The sequence below is a fragment of the Phalacrocorax carbo genome, chromosome 4 (assembly GCF_963921805.1).
Source record: "Phalacrocorax carbo chromosome 4, bPhaCar2.1, whole genome shotgun sequence".
NCBI lineage: Eukaryota > Metazoa > Chordata > Aves > Suliformes > Phalacrocoracidae > Phalacrocorax > Phalacrocorax carbo.
Window position 1 is genome coordinate 41764451 of NC_087516.1, and position 21431 is coordinate 41785881.

General features: G+C 39.0%; 1 protein-coding gene across 2 annotated transcripts in view; it reads right to left on the reverse strand.

Moving 5' to 3' along the window:
* GALNTL6 (polypeptide N-acetylgalactosaminyltransferase like 6) overlaps window positions 1–21431 on the reverse strand; it is a 497632-nt gene that overhangs the window by 276889 nt on the left and 199312 nt on the right. For both annotated transcript variants that reach the window (XM_064449716.1, XM_064449717.1), the window contains exon 3: window positions 21000–21138. In XM_064449716.1, coding sequence (XP_064305786.1) covers window positions 21000–21138 — 139 coding nt within the window. The remainder of the gene's footprint in view (window positions 1–20999; window positions 21139–21431) is intronic.

Consider the following 21431-nt stretch of genomic DNA (forward strand, 5'->3'; position numbering starts at 1 on the left):
CAACACCAAGCCCTGGGGAACACCACTCATGACCTGCCTCCAACTGGATTTAACTCCATTCACCACAACTCTTTTCACCTGGCCATCCAGAGAGTTTTTTTTACCCAGCAGAGAGTACACCTGTCCACGCCATGAGCAGCCAGTTTTTCCAGGAGAATGCTGTGGGAAATGGTGTTAAAAGCTGTACTGAAGTCCAAGTAGACAACATCCACTAGACAGGTCACCTTGTCATAGAAGGAGATCAGGTTAGTTAAGAAGGACACACCTTTCCTAAACCCATGCTGACTGGGCCTGATCACTTGGTTATCCTGTACATGCCATGTGATTGCACTCAAGACTACCAGCTCCATCACATTCCCCAGCTCCAAGGTCAGACTGACAGGCCTGTAGTTCCCTAGATCCTCCTTCTTATATATGGGCATCACACATGCTAACTTCCAGTCAATTGGGACCTCCCCAATTAGCCAACACTCCTGATAATTGATGGAAAGTGGCTTGGTGAGCACTTCTTCCAGTTCCCTCAGTACCCCTGGGTCGATCCCATCCATCCCCATAGACCGGGATGTGCCCAGGTGTAGCACTAACCACTTCCCCTTCGATTATGGTGGTGGTGATGGGTGCATTCTTCTCCCCACCCCTGTCTTCCAGTTCATGGGGCTGGGTACCCAGAGAACAACTGGTCTTACTATTAAAGACTGAGTCAAAGGCGGCATTAAGTGCCTCAGCCTTTTCCTCATCCTTTGTCACTGTGTTTCCTCCCACATCCAATAAAGGCTGGAGATTCTCCTTAGCCCTCCTTTTGTTGCCAATTTATTTATAGAAACTTTTTTTATTGTCTTTTACAGCAGTAGCCAGATTAAGCTTTATCTGAGCTTTGGCCCTTCTAATTTTCTCCCTACACCTTTGTAATCCTCCTGACTTGCCTGTCCCTTCTTCCAAAGGCCATAAACTCTCCTTTCTGCCCACCTCACCCCCCAGTTCCAGACCAAGTGCTCTGTTCAGCCAGGCCAGTCATCTTCCCCAACAGATTGTCTTTCACCATATAGGGACAGCCTGCTCTTGCGCCTTTAAGACGTCCTCTTTGAAGAATGTCCAGCCTTCCTGGACTACTTTGCCCTTCAGGACTGCCTCCCAGGAGGCTCAATCAATCAGACTCCTAAACAGGGCAAAGTCTGCCCTCCGGAAGTCTGAGCTGGCAGCTCTGTTGACCCCCCCTCCTTATTTCTCTGAGAACTGAAAAGTCTATCATTTCAGGATCACTATGCCCAAGACAGCCTCCAACCATCACATCGCCCACATGTCTTTCGCTGTTTGCAAACAACAGGTCTAGCAGGGTGCCTTCCCTAGTTGGCTCCCTCACCAGCTGTGTCAGGAAGTTATCTTCCGCACACTCCAGGAACCTCCTAGTCTGTTTCCTCTCTGTTGTATTGTATTTGAGCATACATCCAGTAGATTGGAGTCTCCCATGAGGACAAGAGCTAGCAATCATTCATCTGCCTCTTCATCCTGGTTGGGTAGTCAGTGACAGGCTCCCACCATATCTGTCTTGTTGGCCTTCCCCCTGATTCTTACCCATAAACACTCAACCCTATTGTCACCATCATTACGCTCTAAACAATCCAAACACTCCCTAACACACAGAGCTACCCCACCACCTCTCCTGCTTGCCTATCCCTTCTGAAGAGTTTATAGACATCCATCGCATCACTCCAGCTGTGCAGGTCATCCCACCATGTATGTTTCTGTGATGGCAACTATATCATAGTTTTCTTGCTGTGCAATGGCTTCTAAATGCTCTGTTCCTGGCCCATGCTGCATGCATTTGTGTAGAGGCACTGCAGCTGGTCTGTTGTCCATGTCACCTTCTTAGAGGAACACTCCTTAATTCCTTTGGGATGTTTCACCAGTGTTCCCCTCTTGGCTTCTATTACCACAATAGCCCCTGGCTCATCCCCGTACAACTTCAACTGTGTTCCAGTGAAACCAGCGTATCTCAAAGACACAGGCTGAATGCCCTTGCTAGCACCCCATCCCTCTAACCTTGGTGTGCTGTCCCTCAGCTTGTCTCTAGCAAGCCTGATATTAACACCCTCCCCCTTCAAATCAAGTTTAAAGCTCTGTCAGAGCCCTGCAAGCTCATGAGCAAAGACCCTCTTTCCCCTTTGAGAAAGATGAATCCCATCAGATACCAGCATGCTGTGTAAGCCATCCCATTACAGAAAAAAAACCACAAATTGTGGCAATGACACCAGCAACAGAGACACACATTAATAGACTGAGTGCATATGTTCCTTCCAGTGTTGCTGCCCACAACTGGAATGAGAGAGGAACAAATAACCTGTGCTCCAGAGTCCCTTGCTCGCCATTCGAAGGCCCCGAGGTCTCTTTTTATTGCCCTTGGACTATGTATTGCAGCTTCATCACCTCCCACATGGAAGAGCAGTAATGGATAATAGTCCAAGGGCCATACTGGGCTAGGAAGTTTCCTAGAAGTGTCCTTAACCTGGGCCCCAGGGAGGCAGCAGACTTCCCTAAGAGGAGGGTCTGTCCAGCATGTTGGACCCTCTGTTCCCCTCATAAGGGAGGGGAACTACAACTATAACCCAACTTCCCTTCCTCGTGGAGGCAGTTTTGATACAGGGGGTAGGCCTTTCCGATCCTGGCAACACCACTGGCATAGACAGATGTTATCCACATCTTTCTTTGGCTGGTCTTCCACCTGCAGAGCCTCACACCTGTTATACAGAGGCACCTGGGAAGATGAGGTGGGCAAGGAGGGTGTTCATCTGCTGCCCCGAGGGTGAACTTGCCTCCATTCACTCTTTTCCTTTTAGCTACTGCCATCAGCCTGGTGGGGGAGGGATACAGGAGGCTGGTGGCTGCTCCTGTTTGTGTTTCAGGGAGGGCAGAGCCTGGCACCACCAGTCTATCTCTTTCTCAGCCTCCCTGATGCTCCTTAACCTTTCTACTCCCTGCGTAGCTCTGCCACCATGCTGAGCAAATCATCTACCTGGTCACCCCTCACACAGCTGTTCTCACAGCTGCCATCCATTACCAGTGAAAGGCTCTGGCACTCCCTGCAGCCTGGGACCTGCACAGCTGCATGTTTTTGTGGGAGCTCTGTCTGGGTTGCCAAGTCCATTCTGGTGAGCACAGAGGGCATAGCTTTCCACCAGGTGTATTCTATAACCATCTTCCTACTGAAAGGATGATGACTACTGAATGAACTCACCTCTTGGGCTGGTAGAGTGACTACGCCCTTCCTGTGAAAACTGCCCCACCATGCTCCTGGTCACTTGCACTCCCTAGGCTGCTTTGTTACAGGCATGGGAGGGGCCACCCTTGCTTTGGCAAGGCCCTCACCTCATCAGCATCTCCCACAAGAGCTGCTGGCTCCTGGTGGGGGTCTCTGCTGCCCTGGTGCTTCCCTGCCTCAGGAAAAACCCTGTGTGCCAAGATCTGCTGATCCACTGCAGATCCAGCTGGCTCCGGAGCAGCTCCCCTCAGCAACAGGGGACAGGATCTCATCTTTCACATTTTGTTGAAAAAAAGTGGGAAAAGGCACACTTTCCTCTGCTGTTAACATGGTGTGGCATTTTCAGCTCTGGGGACAAAGTAACTGAATGATTTCTCATTCCCCATTCTCCAGGAGAAAGTCACACCCTGGTAAAGGTATCCATGCAAACAGAAATGTGTCAGCTTTGCAAAAGCCAAACAAAAACCACAAAGAAAGGAGAAAAAAAAAAAGTTTAGACCTGCCACTTCTAGGTATAAAACATACAGATATCTTTGCTGCTTTTCAGAAAGAGTAACTATGCATATCAAATACTGCTGTAGTTTATAATGTTGATTTACATATACTTGCAGCTTAGTTTGCATTTCTACTTTATGTCACTTAGAAATCAATATTTACCAATTTATTGTACAGCTACCACACTGAAGAAATGTTCCAAAGAAATAATAAAACTCACAGCTACTACAGCTTTATTTGCAAAGTATTAACTCTTACGTAGTAGTGAATAAACAATCAAGTTTTTTGATGTTTTCCTAAAAAATAAGATTTAAATTTGTAATTTTAGACATTTCTTCCTAAAATGTGGTGACGATCTTAATGACAAGGCATTTGCAAAAGTAATACTTTTTGAAACTTTGTAATAAGCAGTTTGCTGGTAGAACATATATGTACACTGGGAAGAAGACAGTTGATTTGCAAGAGTGTGAAGTTCTGGAGAAAACAGTGTTCCTTACCTAGTGATAGAAAAGGCTAAGTATATATTCTAACATTTTGGGAGAAAAGAAATATCCATTGCAGCAATAGAATTAAGTAAAACTTCTTTCTCAACTGTAGGAAGATGTACAACAAAGAAAGCCCATTATTAATAAGGAGCTGTTTCAGGTGGCAAATTAAGAAAACCACCTACCAAAACCACCACCTACTGTTGCCAGTTGTTTGCCAACAGAGATGCTTCTTGGATTAGAACAAATGCAACTACTATTCATGCATGTAATTCTTATGCTATTCCTGAAAGCAAGATTTTTCCTTTAGCATTTTTAAGTACCAGTAAGTATGATTTTAAAACTAATAGGTTCTCCAGCTCCATAAAACCCCAAGCCAACATATAAAACCCCAAAATACCACACAAAAAAACCCCAGGTAAAAACCCCACACGCCAGATTACAACTTCTAAAGGGTAAGGGGAAAGAACAATACCTGAAACACCCAAATACATCAGAATGTTGTTTCTTTTTAAAAATGTTGCCCCTCCTGTAAAACAATACACCTTTTTGAAAGAGGTGGTACTGAAATTTGTGTATTTTCTTGGTCAATATTGTAACCTTAAGTGTATGCAGATGGGGAAGCTCTGCATTTGGATATCCTCATTGATGGTTTCAGAGTAGTTGTATATGCTAAGTGATAAGAAAGAGAAGCAACATTGATGGACCTAATTTTAAACTATTTAGTTTTCCCTACAGAACAGATTTCTCTATTAACCCTAAAGAGAGAGCCATGTTTAGAAGACACAAAAGAAAAACATCTTACATTTTCTCAATGTGTCCCCATCATTCCACTTTGACCTTCAATCCTCATTTATATTTACTTTTACTTTGATTGTCACTGCAAAGGTACGTGGCTACACGTGAACTGATTTCTAGTAAGAGCCACAAACCACCAAAATGCCATTTTCCTACTTTTCTCAGAAAACCTGGTCATATTCTCAAATTCATAGAAACCTTAAGTTTCACCATCTTCTATTGTCAAGACTGACTGTTAGGTTTCGTAGCCGTAGCCTACTTGCCTTTCTTCAAGCAAGTTAAATTCTACTCATTTTTAGCCCCTTGCTCTCTGACATGAGACTAACTGTAACAGAAGGTCACTATATTTTAGAAGATGTAACACAGAAATGCATTTTATTTGAAGTTCTATTCAGCATTATCTATAGCAGAGTATAGCTGGCTCTGTGCTGTGACGGGCTGCAAGACAGATCTGATGGATAGCTGTAATGGTCAGGAAAGGCGCATGAATTGCAATAAAGATGCAGTTAGACATCCACTGCTGAGACATTGGATTTACTGAGAGAATAATAATATACGTATGCAGCATTTGTTCCAAGTCCATCAGTTTGGTTCTTCATATCCTGCATTTTAGAAGTGATGCCAAATACCCTGGTTGCCAGAAGACTACTTGGAAACACAGACATTGCTTCTTGTAAACCATTGCTAGTCTTCAAAATAATGATCAGGTCCTTTCTGCCTAGAACAAAAATCTAGTTAGCACATCACTAGGTCTGAGTGAAGTTCGGAGTGATAAATGTTTTTATATTTAAATTTATTAGCGGTGCCTACAACACAGAATAAACCAGTCTAGGTAGGTGTATGATTCATGTATTAAGCAGAAAAGATAACAGTTTTTATATGCAACAGTAACTGACAAATCCATAAATCTTGAAATATTAGATAAATCTACGTATGTCAACTCATCTGTGTTTTACTGATGAGAACGTTAAAAACCAAGAAGCATCAGCAAAATTATCAGAGAAGCTACTAGAAATATACTTTCGCCATTAACTGCAACCATGTCGCATCAGCATCAAAGGTTTTTATAAGTGTTCTTTTAATACTAGTTCATTACCAAAAATTATGTAGAGTGCATTTGGAGAGGTGCTGACACAAAGTTTGACCATAGCTTCAAACTACACTTGCTTTTTGATTTATGCGGGTTGCAAGGTTCTTGCATACCTCTTAATAAGCAAAGTACAGACACTGATTTCAATATATATACTCTGTAAAATTAATTTGGTTAATAGCTTAACTACCCTGTAGAATCAATGTTCTGAAAACAAGATCCTTGATTATCCAAAGAAATGAGAAATTATAATTAAAGGGACTTTCATATTTTCTGAAGAATGCAATCTTACAAAAAGTTTATTTAAATAAAAAATAAAGCAAGGTTTACTGTAGAAAGGAAAAATGCTATATACAAAAGATTATCACCCAATTTTAACAGTGTTTACATGAGCACTAATATTCATTAGGTAAAACTTTTCGAATTATGGTATATATGCTAAATGAAACTGAAATGACTTCTTATGGAAATATTTCAAACACTGCTGAGCAAAATGATTTTATTTTTCAAAGCCTCGCAATTTCAGTGGAAAATTTTGTCAAATTTGTATTGATTTAGAAAATGATGGTACATGCACACACGAACTCCAGTGGTCAGCTTCCACCTGAAGACTCTGTCACTGGCACACTTTAAATGAATGTAGCCACTATGTGGACAGTAGGTGTTATTAAGGTAGTTTGAACGGCAGAATAGTGTCCAAAGAACACACTGACTTTCATTACAGCTTGGAATACTGGGAAATCCACACAGGCCTGGAAATAAATCGATCCTAAAATCACTATTCGAAAAAGTTTAGTAGGTTTAAGACAGACAGGCAGTTGAGCCAGTTTCAGTCAAGTACGGGTTCTTCTCCAAGATCTAACTCAACATAGAAAAGATAACAACATAGTTTATGTCAATCAACATTACTTTATGCTATCCTTTTTGTTACCAAATCATACAGCAACTGATAAAGGCAAATGTGTTACTGTAGAGCTTTAGTATGACATTATATTCCGATTAAGGAATTTTAAAAAGAAAATAATCAGTGGGAAATTGAAAAGAGTGCAACTACTAGGTCTTTCAAAATAATTTCTACAATTAAGATATTATTTGCTATTTTTAGTTTGTTTCCATCAGGACCAGTTTTTGCCCTAGTGGTATTTTCGTCTGGGATAACCTTTAAAACAACTCATGACTTTTTACTACAATTTTGCAGTAACAAGATTGATTTGAATGGCAAATGAAGACCAAGACCAGATAACTCGGTTCTATGTATGTTGTAAAATGGCTTGTTTAAATGAAATATATGTTAATATAAACATATGCAAAGTCTCAAAAGAAAAACCTCCCATGAAATTTGATAATTTTGCCTACGAGATGAAGGGCAGAAAACTAAATCAGTCTACCTGAAATTAGTATAACAAACTGATTTTTTGCTTCAGCTTTGATCACAATATTTCCATGGAAGTGTTCTCAGTAGTCCTGACTATCCTCAATATCCCTGGCTATGTATGCATGCTCAACATCATGCCCAAACTGATAAGAGCACATTATTTGACTAGCTTTCCACTGTTTTCATCATATTTTTTCCTCACCTCCATCCTTCCTTCCTTATTTGTGTTTTCTCAGATAACCAAATTGCTTAGCAGAATTTTTAACATTTAATGTTTGAGGTAACATTCATTCACTTTGCTCAGAAACACACCAAGTTGTACTTGAGGTACAGCTCCCTGTAAGTTAAGTTGCTAGAATTAAGCAGCATCACGCTACCACTTCCCCAGCTTTCCTCGTTCAGTGACATGACTAATGCAGCCTCCTCATCAATGGTGGTAAGTGACCATATACAGAACTGGAGGCTTAATTGTTCAATGTTTGACGCTGTCTTCCCCAAAGCATTCTGAGACATCCTGATCAGGTTTCTTAGCCTTCTTCGTACATACTTGTATATCTAGGTATGTACCATACTCCCTCATCTGCACCTGATGTAGTGGAACAGCAGGCACCTGCACATCCTGTGGCACATCTAACCAAATAGACCCAGGGCTCCAGTCTTCTCCAGAGGGCAGATTTGTGATTATTCCTAGCTTTACAGACTGCCAGACTAGGGTGGTGAATTCAAGCAGCTTGCCCGTTTCACAGCCAGGACTGGAATCCAGCAATATATGGTAATGTTCTCTCTCTTGTTCTTACACCACACAGTCTCATCATAAGCACGTAACATGCCAACTCTGAAGAGCTTTAAAAGACAGACTTCCAGTGACTATGACTCTTCTGCCTATACTACTAACCTTCTCTCAGTTAATCGCACAGAACCTCTTCCCAATTCTTTCTTGAATGCAGGGACTTACTACTGGCTTCCACAGTAACAATGTTTTGATCTTTGTTATGGTTTCTAGCTACTACATAATTGTAGGAGTATTTGCATCAGACATACATGCTGTACTGATATGCTTATTCTTTCCTCCTAGTAAGTCTGAAGATATAACTAATACACAAGCTACTCCCAAGGATATCTCCTCCAGCCCTAAACACACACAAGCCGTAACTCCTTAGTCAGAAAAGATCACACCGAACAAGGGAAAAGCCTAGCTTACCATTACTCTATATGGTAAGTTAGATATTAAATCAAAATAATTTGCTTCTGCAATATAATCCTGCTGCATTCTGGTACCATTATAAAGGCAAACTGGAAAGCAGAAGTCCGTTGTGTTCCCTAGGTAGACTCTTTTTTTTAATTTAAAGAAAGTATGTAGTTCAAATTTTTTTTATTTTTAAACCATGCACTTGCCCATAACACTTAAAAATGCAGACCTTTACAGGCAGAAAGCAGTCAAATAATAACCAGTCTTTTGGTTGTACTTTTCAAAATGAAAAAGTGGCTGCCATCAAAAGAGATTATTTTGAGACCTTGGAAAGCAAGGTCATTTATTTCAAGAGTGCAGTATTCAAATGCCTGAATCAACAAGTTGGGAGGGGATAAGGGGGTGAAGAAACAACCATACATATCTAGGACTCACAGCAGAAATACTTTTCAGGAGGGAAAAGAACCTAACAATTGAAACTAGAAAAGCTCTCCCACTCAGCATAAGCATTTTCTGCTTAACCTTAATAGAATACTACAGATTGACCTTAATAAAGTACTACAGATGCTTTCCTAAAGATGTGTGTTTTCTTGCATTTAAACATCACATATTTAAGAGCAGCACACCAGCACTTATTCATGGAAGAAATGCTGAACAATAGACTCAGCAGCTAAGGTTATGAGAATGAATTTCTTAGTATATATGTTAATAGATTTCTGCAAACTTATTATTTAATAAACTCTTAAATTTCAGAATAATTTGTGTTAAGTCTGAAAATGATGTACAAATGTCTTGGTAGAAATACATAGAAAGAAAAGAACCACAATAAGCAACTGTCATCCTGCTAGGTAAGTAGGTCACACCTTTATTTTCTTCCTGAAGTTATTACATTGGCACTCAGAAAAAAGGGAGTTTAGAAAAGGAAAATGTGCAGAGGGCATTATGTTTTTCCCTTGCACAAATCCTCAGAATTATGAAAAAACATTAGCAATTTGGACTTTGCCAGAAAAATATTTTATACACACAACCACTTGTGTATGTATGTAAAAAAACCTGGCATCAAATAATGAATTTGCTGATGAAACAGATACAATGACATTTTCAAGATTATAATTATGAATCAAAAGTTATGAACCTTGAATTATGCTTTCAAATATTGCTATCCTTAACCAATCTTGGTTTTCTTTCCATGATATTTCAGAACTTAATATCTAATAATTCTTATCAAGAAATAATACTACGTCATTAAATTTGTCCTTTTGAGACTTTCAGATGAGAGGGCACGAGCTGTTTCCGTATTAATTTCAAAGCAGTAAGTACCTCGTCACTATCTCTGGCCAAAGACTCTCCTTCCTCTCTCCCTTCCATTATTAGACACATTACTAAGCACTAATCATATGTGTGATTCAAGCATGGCATTTATTACTGTTTTTAAAAAATGAACCCAGAAAGCTGCACAATACTGTCTATTATACACACCTACAACAGAGTCAACAGAAAACGGCTACTATGAAATCAAAGTATTTTTACAAAAAAGTAAGGTGGAATTTCTTTGTAAATAATTTGTAGAGTAAAAAATCTGAAATATACATAACTCAAAGTGGAACTTTCTACCAGCTTTGTATTTGGCATGCTGTTGGTAGTTTGTCATCATAGCCAGTCCTTTGGCTCCAGGAGTTCAAGGCTTATTCATAAAAATGATACTGTCACACCCTTTAACTTGCTTTAAAACACTTAATACTGGTTTAGTTACTCCTCTGACATACAAAATTCTTTTGCTGAGTTGAAACAAGAATCCAAACCAAGTTTCTGAATAAAATCATTTTAGAGTCAGTTTCAAAGTTGCGGGGAGACTTTTAGATGGTTAAAATAATAGTAAGATATTCTTCTCTTCCTGAAATACTAACTTGCCCGAAGAAGAATAAAAGTTGTCACAGAAACACTGGGAAGCTATTTGCAGCAAGCACTAATAAAATACAACTTGAAAAGAGGACCGCTCATAAAAAGAAGGGTAGTGACAAGGAGTTAAAATTACTCTTCTTTGTCGTTTACTACCGAGAGTCCTAAGACTGTTATGATTTTATTTTGTAGGTTAGCCTACTCTACAGGGCAGAAATAAAGAAATAGCATCCTTTTACTTCAAGGTATAGGGATAGTTCTGTTTAATTCCCTGATGAGTTTGTAAGTAGGAAAAAAAAATCCTAAACCATCATGCTAGTTTTAAAAAGATGTAGAATTGCAAAATTCTCCACCTTTACAGCTTCTCTATAACAGAAACATGCAGAAATCTACTACCTCTGTAGAAGAGCAAGTGAAAGAAAATGGGCTTCTAAAATGATGAAAAAGGAGAGCAGGGCTGGCACCATTTCAGCCACTTTACAGCAAAAGCCAATTCATAAAAACAGCAATTTGTTTGATCCTGTGGATAGAACAACAACAATATTTTATGCACATTAAAAGGGTGCCAATAGCAATGCTTTGGCCAGTTACCAGGTTCTGTCCCTTCTAGACACATTAATGACCTTGTAGACTGCCCCCTCTGATAATAGCATAGGAGAAGTTAATGTCTTGCAGACATCCCTTTGCTGCATTTAGGAAGCAAGGTAGCAGCCTACTATGGCAGTTACTAGACCACAGAAGCAGCCCACCTCCGATTTTGTCCTCTTACAGGAAATGCCAGCGAAAGTTAGAGCAAAACACAAAGAGATTTTCAACCTTTTTCCCACTGGCCTTGTCAGCACATGCTCTCTTAGCTGAGCTGCTTTATCAGATCTGACCTTTGCTTTCCCTTTATTAAAGGAACTACAGCACCCCCTGGGCTCCCAGCTACTGACAATCCCTCTATAAAGCTACCGGGACAAAACATTTTCCAGTGTAAGATTTACATAGTAATTGTCTTAGTATGTCAAAGTATTCAATTTATAGCAACAAGCTTCAGTCACACTGTGTTTCTGTTCCAATCTAGCCTTGTCAATCGAGCCTAATAAAGTTGTGATAACTAGTAATTTCTGCTGCCATTTGACAAGGCTGTAAAATTAGCTTGGGTGTGAGCTGATGGAGGGGAAAGTAATCTTTGTTTTCATAGTGGCTCACAGCTGGGAAGCAAGCAGGCATTACCGGGTATGGGCCTCAATAAGTGTCACAACACTTTTCCTTACTGAACAAATAAACCTTCTCCAAAACTTTATTGCCATTTTCATTTAAAAAAAGAATTATTAAATTGTACATTAGAAACAGTTTGCATTATTGCTATTAAATGCACTAATAAACAACACATCTCGGAAACTAAACAGCCAGAGCTCCGTGTTCTTTATGTAGGTTTCCCTCAGTATGGACATCATCAGAGCTGACAGAGCCGAATTAGGTACTTGTTACTTTATGTCCAATTACATCATTTTGGTCTGTCATGGACAACCTCTCCAGCAGCAGTGCGTATCTGAGGAAATCAAAGTCATTGAGTTTGCCTCACTTCATCCTTCAAACTAAAAGGTTTCTCTAACCAAGGGAAGAACATAAGAGGCAGATAAACTAGCTTTGTGTCATTAGGTTTATGTTTGCAAAGCTTTGTTTTACAAGATAGTGAGGTATAAAGCCATCATCACTAATGGAAGGATCTTATAAATACTTTAAAAATACATTTTAAAAATCACTCTAACATGCTTTAAGAAACTTATCTACTTACCCATATGTATTAAATCTAGGTTTGGGGAAAAAAAGAAAAAGAAAGAATGCATATAGTAATTTTATACCATCTCAAAATCCCTCACAAGCAAGCTTACATCAGCAGGCATCTTAGTTCTATAATTCGGCTTCAACCTTGTGCTTTATGAAATAAATTGGGCTGCTTGCTGGTATCTTGCATATAATATATACACAAACACACCCCCCCAAATCACCTTTTTTTTTGTGAGAGAAGATTACAGAAATACCAATTTACTCAGAATTCATTCATTCACGCCAAGCACACTTATCTATCTCTCAAAAGTCAGGCAGACCTTAACATGATCAATAAAAAGCCTCTATTTTCAGTCTAGGTTCATTTTCCTGGCTGAAGGAAAAGAAACAGGATTAGAACCTCGTGTTTTTGCCATCTTAAAGTGTGTTTTAAGTAAACACTACTTCAGGAGCAACCCAGCCTGTGATGTTCATCTACCCTTTAACTTCTGTTTCAGAAAGCCTAATTAGCCTTTTACCACTTGTCCTTACATTTCAAAACCATCCTGTAGGCTTCTAGGAACCCTCTGGCATATCAGCCACTCATTCCAGTTCTGTGCCAGTCCTCCGAAACCTCTCCCAGTTGCTGTGATCATTCAAAGAAAGTTGAGAGTGGCCTGAAAATTATATCATTTCCTTCAGCATTCATGGGTACTTCCCAGTAGGGCCCATGGACTTACTATGTCCAGTTTGCCTAAGCATTTTAAGATACTCCTTCTGTGATCTACCTACGTTTCTCCACTCCCTTTCACATCAATATGTGATCAGGCTCACACCTCTCTCTCAACATCATCTCCCATATACAAGACATGAGAATAAATGATGGATGGGATATTACTAGGTCTGACCAGTGTCTATAACACCAAAGTCACAGCCAGTAGATGGGGGAGCAAACACTGTGAGAGTGCTGCTGTCAGGCCTCATGGACCACAGGTGCCAGCAGGTCAGTAAGTTCTCACACCTGCTACCACATCTTGTGGTTGATGCAGCCTTTAGAAAATTAGATATTGATATGGTTATTCATAATCAAACCAGGCAAAATAGAAAGAAGTTGCTTTTTCGTTCCAGTCTTGCTGCACATTTGCTGTCCTTATTACTGAGGTATAACAGTTAATTCTGTTGCCAGTGAGAATGTACCACAGGCACTGACAGTGTTTTGTTAATATTAGAGCTGAAATTTCATTTGCTTAGAAGTATCCAGTCTTACAGAAATTCACATTAGATACATGCTTAATTTTATGAAAATATGCTTGGAAAGAAAGCAAGAATGGATATATAAGAAAAAGGAGAGTATACCAAAGCTTTTCATAAAACTTAAATTAACAGCATATAGCATCATCACTTTCACCTGTGAACTGCAAAGGTGCAGATCCCAAGATCATCCCACGTTTCTGGCAGATCTTAGTGAAGTTACATGTACTTTCCAATTTTAGCATTGTATTATTTGAGAGTTAAAAGCCCTGGGCTTAACCATTGCCAAATGCTAATAGGCTTGGCTATCCCAGATGCACAGAACTGGCTGCAGGGTAACTACCCTTCAGTATTCCTGTCCCTATTAAGTTTAGATTTCACAGTTACGTTTACTGCAGCTTCCTATTTTCTCAGCAGCATGGGAGGCTTTACTGGATTCTAGGTACCATGCAAGGCATCTAAACACAAAAGAACTACTTTCCTCCTCTTGTATAAACAGCTTATTCTTACATTACATTCTTTTCACTAAACAGAAACAGACCCATCAGGCTTGGACTCTCCTTACTGGCCTACTGAAACACTGCAGCCTGTTTCTCACCAACAGATGGAAGGGGAATCATCAATCTTCAGCCACATTTTAGCTGCTGCTACCATATAAAGAGAGACACACAAAGCACCCAGAAAGCATTTGGGAATTATTCCATGTTATTTGTTACTATCAATACATATTGTGCAGAGGAACTGACAGCAGGCATGACAGAGACAGAAGGCCATGAGTTTTCTTGAGTATAAAATATTCCTGATCCTGTTTTGAGGAGCTGCACTTTGAATGAGATGCCCTGAAGCAACTGCAGAGAACAATCTGGTGAGGCTTGGAAATGGGGACATTGCCTATAATGCTTTTGACTGCATAACTTTCCACCTTCACTGCATTATTCAGTAACTGCACAATACACTTTGAAAAGCAGTCAGAGTAATAGCCTTCAGTTTTCTCACTACCCCACTAAAAACACAATTTGAGTTTAACCCATTGCTCTGTGGCCAAGAGAGGTTAAGGGAATACTAGCAAACAGCGGTATGAAGCAATGCACTATGTATATGGCTATAAACACAGTTCTGATTTCCCAAAGTGAACGAGAACTAGAAAGAAACCCCTTACTCTTAGTTTCTCTCAACATACAGTAAAAAAAAAAAAAATCAATAGAAGTTCAATCTAAACAAGTAATTACTTCCACGAGCCTTATTAAATATTGTGAAGTTCAGCATACTTAAATTAGATTAAGTCTTTTTTCCTTCAGTGCCTTGAAGTAGGACAACCTAAGCCTGTCTTTAAGATCACAGAATGCTGAAGGAATTCATTGGAATCTATCTTGGAGTATTGGATTAAAGATGGATTTTTAAATTTTATTTTTAAGGAAAATAAATATAGCTTAAACAATGCACTATATTTATGAAAAGTAATTAAATACATTCAATTTAATAACTAAAAGTTTTTACATGGTTCCAATACAAACTACTGCATAACTGTACACCTATAATATTTATATAATATATCCCTTTCCCATATTCTAGTTTTTCTGCAAAGTTTACTAAAACTTCACTAAATGATGAACAGTAGCTCTCCAACTACTCCAAAGACACAAAAAAATACAGCCAAACAAAAACTAAACCAACCACCCCAGAGAAATTCCAGTGCATGTTCATTTAGGCCCTTCTAAAAATACAAGGGGCAGCAACAGCAACCACACTGCATTCAAATATTTGGAGAGAACACTGTTCAGGCACCCTCTCAACTTCTGCTTCTGATAAGGAGGGAGAGTTGGAGAGTTTCAGTTATGCAGAACAGGTAGAATGAAATTTGCTTTTTTATTATTAAAAAGAAAGAAAATCTCAGTGTTCAGGGCACAGAAGATGTCACAGCCTTTAGCTAAACACTTTTACAGCCTTTAGCTAAACATATTTATTTGAATATGAAAATGCATTTCTTCTGAGGCCTGTGAAAAGTTTAATGTGTAAAAACAAAATCAAAACACCAACCACCAAACCAAAACGCAAGCATAGCTCAGACTTCTGAAAAGGAACGCTGCTTGGAGTAACAGTGAGGGGCCACCACTTCACACAGCAACAGCAAGACCAGCAGCCAACACATTGAAACACCAACTCCAACCCGTACATGTTAAAAAAACAGACATCACAAAAACTGAGTTAGACACCCTTAATGTACAACATGAACATTAAGAATTCCAGTATGAAATGAATCTATCTACACCCATGGAAACCTAAAAAGGATGGGATTTTCTTGCAATAGATTATTCTGGTAAGCCAAGAAGAATTTGTGCATCTGATCTGTGATTACACAGGTTATCAACAAATAATCTACAAATTGTAGATAAAAAGAGACCTGTGTTGAAATCAAGCTATGCAACCATACTAAACCAGAAAATTTTAAATTATAATTCTCACAACTCTGTTGGTATCAGGAATTAACTATAACTTAACTGGTAACAGGAATTAACATCTGGAATACTGTGTTCAGTTCTGGGCTCCCCAGTTCAAGACAGACAGGGAACTACTGGAGAGTGTCCAGCAGAGAGCTACAAAGATGATCAAGGGACTGGAGCATCTCTTGTGAGGAAAGGCTGAGAGATTTGGGTTTGTTCAGCCTGGAGAAGGGAAGACTGAAGAGGGGATCTTAACAATGCTTTTAAATATCTAAAGGGTGGGTGTCAGGACGATGGGACTAGGCTCTTTTCATTAGTGCCCAATGACAGGCCAAGGGGCAATCGGCACAAGTTGGAACACAGGAAGTTCTACCTGAACACGAGGAAACACTTCTTTCCTGTGAGGGTGCCAGAGCAGTGGAACAGGCTGCCCAGGGAGGCTGTGGAGTCTCCTTCCCTGGAGACATTCAAACCCTGCCTGGATGTGTTCCTGTGCCCCCTGCTCTGGGTGTGCCTGCTCAAGCAGAGGGATTGGACAAGATGGTCTCTGGAGGCCCCTTCCAACCCCCATCATTCTGTGAACGCCTTGATTCAAGAATGAAAAAGCTAAAAAATTGGATGCTCTGGTTTACAAGGACTTAAGAGTTTGAAACAGGGTATACCACAAAATTTATATTCATAGTTGAGACTAGATGATTGCAATCATTCTCCCAAGCCTCATTAAAATCACATTTTGAATGCTATTCAAAATGTGAATGAGATTGTTTTGTTTGTTTGAACAAAATTGGTATGAATGGCAGAATATTTAATAACATTGAAAAGATATGAATTAATGGTAACTGCTATATTAAATAATTAGAACATGTAGCATTTGTCTCTCTACAATAGAGAACAATACTGCTAGCATTTTTCTTAGCTTTAGTGGGTTTGTTGTATTCCAGACTACAGAAAGTGAGATGGGGCAGGTGAAAAGGAAAAATAAAAACACTATTCTTGTGGGTTTTGAAATATTTTTCATATTGGTACAGAACTACTAACTCTTAAATAGTAATTCCATTGTCAGCTCTTAATACTACCCAAAACTCATTGTTGTTTTCCACTTTAGGTGGCCAGAACTCTTATTTTCACTAAAGCAGTCCTGAAATCCCAATGAATTGTTTCACACTGTCTTGTGGAATTAAAGAAAAAAAAATGATTTGTTTGTAACTTAAAGCAAAGCGGTGATTGTGGCAAAAGAACAGAGAATTAGTTAATGTAACCTGGTGACAGCATCCACTGTTAGACTTTTGCATGAGAGTGGGACAGAATCAAGACAAAGAGCGCTCAAATGGAAAATAGTATTCAACTGTTTCTCAAGGTGTGAGAGAAAAAAGCATGGGAGTTATTGGGGGGACACAATAATATCTTATTAATGACACAGAGAAGCTGTTAAGCCAGCCTTACAAATAGAATTTAACTGTTTTGTTTTTCTGAGGATTTTTACAGCACACACATATTTAAAAAAAATTAAAAGAGCATAAAAGAGTCTTAAAAAAAGGAAAGAAGCATCAATCTTGCTGAAGTGCTTTAAATATATCACACTTAAAGGAAAACACCCTAAGAATATTAAAAAAATAATTGAAAACCAGAACTTCTCAGAACTCAAACATCTAAGCATGTGTTTAGTTCTACCCATCCCTCTCCCAGAAGACGTATTTTGCAAATCCTGAGCCCAATTTCCAAAGAGACGAAGAAGAAAGCTCATTTGGATTAAAATGAGAAAAGAGAAAGTTGTGGTTATCTGCTATCTTTGCATATTTCCCAGAAACTCAATCTCTTAGAAATGGGACTTGAAATTTCTTTGGTGTAAGATTTTGGAATAAATTTTCTTCCATGAAGTGATTTCAGAGAAACGTAGAAACTCCTATAGCTGCTTTTTCAATTTAAATACCTTTTAATCCAAATTACACTCGGGTTTTCTTGTATTTGAAGGTTCATTTTGTGATTGTTCTCTACTGACGGCAATAAAGCCATTCTATTTGGTTCTTTAAAACAAATCCTAGACATCTTCAAGAAGTTACTCTCCAGTATAGACAAGCCCCTGTGCAAATGGTATACACTAAACAGAGACAGAAGATCAAAAGCTCAAAGTCTATATATAATAACAGCATCCCCCACAAACATGCAAAAGAAGATAGTTAGAAGCTCCAGAAAACAATAGCCCTTTATAATATTCTAAAGCTGACAAAACTAGATCTTGCCTGCTATACCTCACTTGACATACCTACTCTAATTTTATTTCCATAAGGACACCCTTTTCTGGCATTGAACTTACATAGTTTTCCAAAGAGTTTCTCTCAAAGCAACCTTATGAGGTACAAACTACTTCATATTTCGCACATGCTTCTGAAGAGAGGGCACATTTCCAAAAGTGAAGTGCAGTCTGAGACTGGCTGCATCATAGAATGGGTTAGGTTGGAAGAGACCACTAGAGGTCATTCAGTCCATTCCTCCTGCAGTGAGCACGGACATCTTCAAGGTTGGCCAGGGCTCTGAGCAACCTGATCTAGTTGAATGTTTCCAGGGATGGGGCATCTACCGCCTCTCTGGGCAACCAGTTCCAGAGTTTCACCACCCTCATAGTAAAAAAAGTCTTCTTTATATCCAGTCTAAACTTACTCTCCTTTAGCTTAAAACCATTACCCCTTGTCCTATCACAACAGGCCTTACTAAAGACACTGCCCCCATCTTTCTTAGAGTCCCCCTTTAAATACTGAAAGGGCCATATCTAATACATGGCAGCTGCGAGGTGGGTTTATTTCTGACAGTAGGTCAGAAAGCATTGTCAGACTTCTGTGCATCCTGGAAGTTCAAGACATAGACTTGCTTCAGGGTGTAACCATCAGAAGTATAGAGACCAGCTTTGTCATCTTAATCAGCGTACTACTTAGTACAAGAACATTTTTTGTATAGTTACATTTAGAAGATAAGCAATATAAGCGATACAGTCAATTAACTAATGGAGTACTTATGTTACAAGTGTTTAACATAAGGAAGGTTAGAAGGACATGACGCAAGTCACTTCACTTAGGACACTACCAAAACATCAATCATCAAGACTTCATTGAACACCATAGGAACATGAAAATGGTGCAAATACCTAAGGATTCGAGTTTCCCATATGAAAAACAGAGGTGAAAGTCACTAAAAGATTGGCGCAGATGGAAGGGGTGGCAGAGAAAGGCTGACATAGCACTGACTTGTTTCTAATATGCCACTTTTGACAACACCTCACATGGCTTCTGGGGACATGCAGAGAAATGTCATTGACTGTGTGGACTGGAGTGGGTGAGAAACAAATTGCCAGAAGACCAACTTACAGAAACAAGAAGGGAGGATAAACATGTCAGCTTCCTTTTGTATTTAGTAACTGTCCTCTGCAGTTTTACTAATAGAGAAAGATGCTTGATAAACATATTTATTATGCCAGCAATGTAATTTAGCACAGATTTGATACTGTGTAGCTGTACATTAGAACTCAGACTTCTTGGAAGCACTCTTGCTATAAATAATTTTAGGTAACCTGGCAAAGTAGAAGGCAAACAAGGCATCTAAAAAATACAGCTTATTAAACAAAATTATTTCTTTTTACTTAATTCTATGCAAACTATATAGTATATACAAATTAGCAGATAAACAGTGTTTTGTCAAAACAATGCAACATGGCAATTAAATAGGAAACACCTCCAACAAAATATTTTTAAAATATTTTTTTTCAATTCCTCCATTGTGAATTATTTTTTAAAACCTTAATGTGCAAACATTTACCTACTGTTCATTCTTTGAAAAGGATGGTTCCACATTTTATGAAACAAGAGGTGTTAGTTACCGTGATATTTCTCTTTCCACCCACCAAGAACTTCTGTCAAGCTCTCAAGTTCTGTTCAGTTCCCTGACGAATTTCAAGCTAATTCACACAGCAAAATTGTATAGGTTAATTGAGTAGATGTCTTAACCTGAAACATTGTATAATAAAGGGAACTGTGTCTGAAGAAAAAAAAAAACCCAAACCAAACTAGTTATTGAGACAACTAGCTTTGTCACACTCCTGTACCTTCCCCCCATACACTAATTACATAACAACCAATTAAAAGAGGGAAAAACACCATATAAAGAGACAAACAAAATCATGCCTCCCTTTAGAGCTCAGAATGACTCTAGCGGACTAGAACCTGAAGTGTAGAAAGACATACATGCCTCTTACAGATAGGAAGCTTTACTCTTCGTATAAGGGAAGCAAAAATTACAGAACATGAAAAGAAAGTTATGTTTGCCAAGAACTGTGTGATCACTTTTAGCTCAGTGGTTATTTTCCAGAATAATCTTTATCCTATTTCTCTGTGGGATATTACTGCTATCAAGGAACAATACCGTAAATCAACCCCTGCTTAATTCTGCACGTGCTTTTCATCATTGCTCGGTCTGGTTTTATGCAATTCTACACTGCACAAATTAGCTGTGGTATCAGCACCTCATACAGTATTGGATAGCTTTTATTCTTTATGTAAAAAAAAACCAAACCAAACATTATGGAAACACTAGGCCAAACGTTTAACCAATAATTTTATGCAACTTGTCACCCTGCCCCCATCCCAAAGATCTGCAGCTTTTGCCAAATGAGAATCTGAAAAACCATGTGAAGTGTTATTTTTGTATGCCTAAAAAATCATTACCCAGAAATGACATGAAAATCATTCTGTAATTAAAAGAGACCTTCTATAGTCTTACTGTGTTACCAATGAGAAGTCAGTTTAAGAGACAGCAAGTGATTTAACAACAGTGATAAATTTTCCATTTCCTATTTTATGAAACAGTTGCTTTTTGTTGGCTGAGAGTTCACATTTGACCTTCTGGGAAAACAGATTATTTAGGTATATACTGTTTTAAAAACTTAAAATCAAATAGTCCAGGAAACAATTTACATACTTAGGATGTCGGATGTCTGGCAGGGATCGCTCCAGCGCTATATTGTTGCTGACAAATATGTTGAAGCCATTTTCCCTATAAGCAGAATCATCATGGTCTTCCTCTGTAAGAGGGTACGGCTTTCCATGTTCACCTTTCCCTACAGGAAACAAAACAATTATTTGCCTCAAACTGAGCAGCACAAAGTGGGCTACAAAGACAAAAATAAGTTAGACTGAACTTCAATTCGTACATTCCATCTGGAGCATCTCTAAGGAATTTCTTCCCATGTCACTAGCGACACTACTGTTACTTTCAACACAAAAATATGAAGTAGGTACAAATAATGGGACTCAGAAGTCCCTCTGAGTTCACCCAATTCATCTAGTTTTCCTTCTTTCCAGAGACATAATCAGCTTAAAGCCATTTATACATAAAAAATCTCAATTGTAA